This window comes from Austrofundulus limnaeus, unplaced genomic scaffold, assembly GCF_001266775.1.
Source record: "Austrofundulus limnaeus strain Quisiro unplaced genomic scaffold, Austrofundulus_limnaeus-1.0 Scaffold8, whole genome shotgun sequence".
Taxonomy (NCBI): Eukaryota; Metazoa; Chordata; class Actinopteri; order Cyprinodontiformes; family Rivulidae; genus Austrofundulus; species Austrofundulus limnaeus.
In genome coordinates this window covers 3,897,275-3,901,087 of record NW_013952410.1, presented here as the reverse complement: position 1 = coordinate 3,901,087, position 3,813 = coordinate 3,897,275, and the positions used below count along the sequence as shown (strand labels likewise).

The 3,813-nt window shown below is 47.3% G+C and overlaps 2 protein-coding genes across 2 annotated transcripts in view; both read right to left on the bottom strand.

Annotated features, from left to right (window-relative positions):
• Nucleotides 1–11: 11 nt before the first annotated feature.
• Nucleotides 12–3,813, bottom strand: part of tmprss9 (transmembrane serine protease 9) — a gene marked incomplete at its 3' end in the record, with an annotated part of 17,144 nt that continues 13,342 nt past the window's right edge. The window contains 2 exon segments of the mRNA XM_014000536.1: nucleotides 12–125; nucleotides 200–482. Of these exon segments, the coding sequence (XP_013855990.1) occupies nucleotides 12–125; nucleotides 200–482 (397 nt within the window).
• The window catches only part of LOC106511807 (uncharacterized), a gene marked incomplete in the record, with an annotated part of 4,614 nt that continues 2,501 nt past the window's right edge, over nucleotides 1,701–3,813 (bottom strand). Inside the window, 1 exon segment of the mRNA XM_014000544.1 lies at nucleotides 1,701–3,813.

Genomic DNA, 3,813 nt, shown 5'->3' with positions numbered 1-3,813 from the left:
GTGTTAATCACCGCAGTTTCTTTCATCAGCTTCATCGGGGCAGTCGGGGACGCTGTCACACTCCGGGTTGACCTTGCTGATGCACAAACTGGAGCTRCACTGGAAGTAGTCACTGCAGTTCACGGCTGGAACACATAATGTTCAAATCACAGATAGTTGCTTTTACGCTGTTCGCCTCAATCTACAATAAACTCATTACCAGACATTGCTTGTACGGGCTCATCCATGGCTACGGTTCTGGGCGCTTGCATGTTATCAGTTGGCCTCTTGGTCACCGGAGCTGCTGTGATGGGAGCCAGCTGTGGCTGTTCGTTGACCAAGCTTGGGTTTGTGTGYTTCAGGATCCAGCTTCTGAGTTTGGTGACGCGGGCGTAAACTCCTGGTCTGTTGATCTGTGCGCAGCCCATGCCCCAGCTCACCACACCYGCCAGGAAGAACCTCCCTAGAGCTCCTTCACAGACCAGAGGCCCCCCGGAGTCACCCTGTGGAAGACATGTCACCATTGTTGTTTTTTACCAAGAAGCTGAAGAAGCACAATAACACAATAAGTGTTGTCAAACTAAAAACAGTAAAGTGTAACAAACTAACCTTAAGTGAGCTGTTTTTACTGCTTTCTAATATTTTTATGCCGACGACCACTTTATTTATTGCTGTTCTTAGAATTCAAGTTTGAATTTATGACTTCTAATAGGGAAATTCCCACTCCCCAGTACAACTGGGCCGCAGCAAAAGCAGCCAGCAAAATGCAGCAAAATGGAAATTTTACACTACGGATTTCACCAGCTGTGCACCGCCAYCTGGTGGTGGGATGTTGGTTGTTTTGTGGGTAAAAACAACAACATACATCATGGGAGACGTAATTTATGCTCAATGCTGGATTTAAAACAGCTTATTTTAATACATTTCTGAAGCTTTTGTGGGCCACATAAAATATTGTGGTGAGCTACAGTTGGCCTGCGGACGTTGAATTTTACGCGTAGGGGCCTACCCTACAGACTGATCTGAAACTGATCCTTCAGTTTAGTCCTAAAAGATAGAGTTAATAAAGCCTTTGATTGATGGTAAATGGTACTGGTACTGAACTTATAGAGCACTTTTCAAGTCCCTCCGGACCCCAAAGCGCTTTACAGTAACAGACATTCACCCATTCACACTCACATTCACACACTGATGATGGCAAACTACACTGTAGCCACAGCTGCCCTGGGGCACACTGACAGAGGTGGGGCTGCCATGCATCGGTGCCACTGGACCCTCTGACCACCATCAGTAGGCAAGGTGGGTSAAGTGTCTTGCCCAAGGACACAACGACTGAGACGGCTGGACGGGGGATGGAACCAGTGACCTTCTGGTTCCAGGACGACTCCCCTAACCACTCYGCCACAGCCSYCCCCCCACCCATGTTGATGCCTATGTTTTTAACCATTACCTATTTATCATCTATTCTTTTATTGTATTGCTTGTATTTCCTTAACCATGGTGTTTTAGTGACTGTTAAAGGGATCCCCGATTAGTTGTAACATTAGTGTAGGTGAGATAACTCTCTTGTATTAAGACTGTAAGGCACTAGTTATATTTTCTCACAGCTCTCAACCTGGAGTGTCAGCCAGAACACTACTTCAAGGCCAGGATGGTGCAGGATCTCAAATGGTTCACAAGCAGCACTTCAGCAGAGAGTAACAAGGAGGACACTATGCAGATTTCCATTTAACTTCTGTATTTAGAACATTTGCAGTGAACAGGGGTACAGGCATCTCTCCATGAAGGTAAAACTTAGGTAAATGTATGTGTGTGCATGTGTGTGTGTATGTGTATGTATTTATGTGTGTATTTATTTGTGTGTGGTTTCTTGTCAATAATGCACACTCAGGAAATGCACTTTAGCTGACAGCATGTTCTTATTCTCTCAGATCTCCTTCAGGCAACTAACTCTCCCATGTGGAAGCCACACCTTACTACAGGCATGAGCAGCAGTGATGATGTCATCATAGTGCGACTACTATGCTACGGCAACCCAGAAAGGATAAAGGATACTTAACAGAATAACTACAAACTTACATTAATAACAAATGAACTTGGRCAAGCTTAAGGCAATATACAGGGCCTTTTGTACAGCCGCCCCCAAATGTATTCAGTACATTTGCTCCAAACAAAGTCCTTAGTCCAATACAACAGTTATTCCTGTGATGGGAAATAACTGTTATTCTTCAGGAAGGGCTGGGAGCACGACCAGTCRTGCCACAGGCCRTGTGTATACTCTGTCCTTGACCTTGACCTTCACATCTGCTGATCTAATATGTCCATCAGGGCTGGGGTGAACTCTGACAATGCGCCCAACGGGCCAAAGAGCCCGCGGGAGCTGGGGATCCACCATCATAACAACAGTCCCTTCAGTGATGTCATCTGCGTTGGATTGCCACTTTTGACGAGGCTGCAGTCCAGGTAAGTACAAGCGAATGAAGCGTGCCCAAAAATGGTCAGCAAGTACTTGTGCATGCTTCCACCGGAGGCGGCGGCTAAGAAGCTCATCCTTGGCGTAAACTACCTGTTGCAGAGATCCATCAGGCCGCCCCATGAGAAGGCAGTTGRGGGTCACAGGATCTGGATCACTTACATCCGAGGAAACATAGCCAAGCGGTTTTGAGTTGAGAATCCCTTCCACCTCCACAAGCACTGTGTGGAGGACCTCTTCTGGCACTGGCTGTGCCCCAACTGTAGTGTACAAAGCATTTTTCACAGAGCGTATTTCTCGCTCCCATGAACCTCTAAAGTGGGGAGCTGCTGAAGGGTTGAAATGAAATTTGATTTTCTGTGGGGCCAAGAGCTGTTGTAGGTCTGATGACATGGCTGTAAACGCGTCCTTCAGCTCTGCATTACCTCCTCTAAAGTTTGTCCCCTGGTCTGAATAAATCTCTGCTGGGGTTCCTCTTCGGGCGATGAACCGCCGAAGTGCCATCAGAAAGGAGTCTGTATCAATGGAAGTCAGGACATCCAGATGCACAGCTCTCACCGTCAGGCATTTAAAAATGATTCCCCACCTCTTCTCCAAACGCCGACCTACTTTGACCTCCATGGGTCCAAAACAGTCAGTTCCAGTAGAATAAAAGGCTGGCTTGAATAGGCGAAGCCGAGCTCTTGGTAAATCAGCCATTCTGGGTACGACTGGTTTCGCTCTCCATCTACGACATTCAGTACAGGTTCTCTGAAAATGACGAACAGCCTCTCTGCCTCTCTGCCTCTCAGGATCCAGTACTTGCACCTCAACTCTGCAAACACACGTTCCGGTCCTGGGTGACGCAGTCGGATGTCATAATCTTGAATAATCAGACGAGTGACTGGGTGAGAAGGATCAAGTATCAGTGGATGCAGGCTGCCATAAGTTAAATCTTCGGATCGGCGCAGACGACCACCAACTCGAATCAGTTCCTCCTTTTCATCCAGCTCTGGAGATAAAGTTAGGAGGCGACTGCTCCGTCGGACTGGGTTTTGAGCTTTCAGAAGGTTAAAGTCGTCTGGGAAACTGGTTTGTTGGGCCCTCCTAATGATAAAAACTTCTGCTTGATGGTAGTCCTCAGAAGTTTTAGGGGTGTCTTTATCAGCCGCCCCGTGCAGCTCCTGCACAGTGACGTTGAGCAGCTCCTTCCAGGTGTTGTATTGACTAATGTCGGCTTCAGACATTGAGGACACACCACAGAAAGTTGATCGGCGAAGCTCAGAAGGATCTGGAGAGGGGTCCAGATTTCTTGTGGGATCTGTTGGCCATTGATCAGGATGCAGATGAAGAAAAGAAGGTCCTTGACTCCATCTATTTGG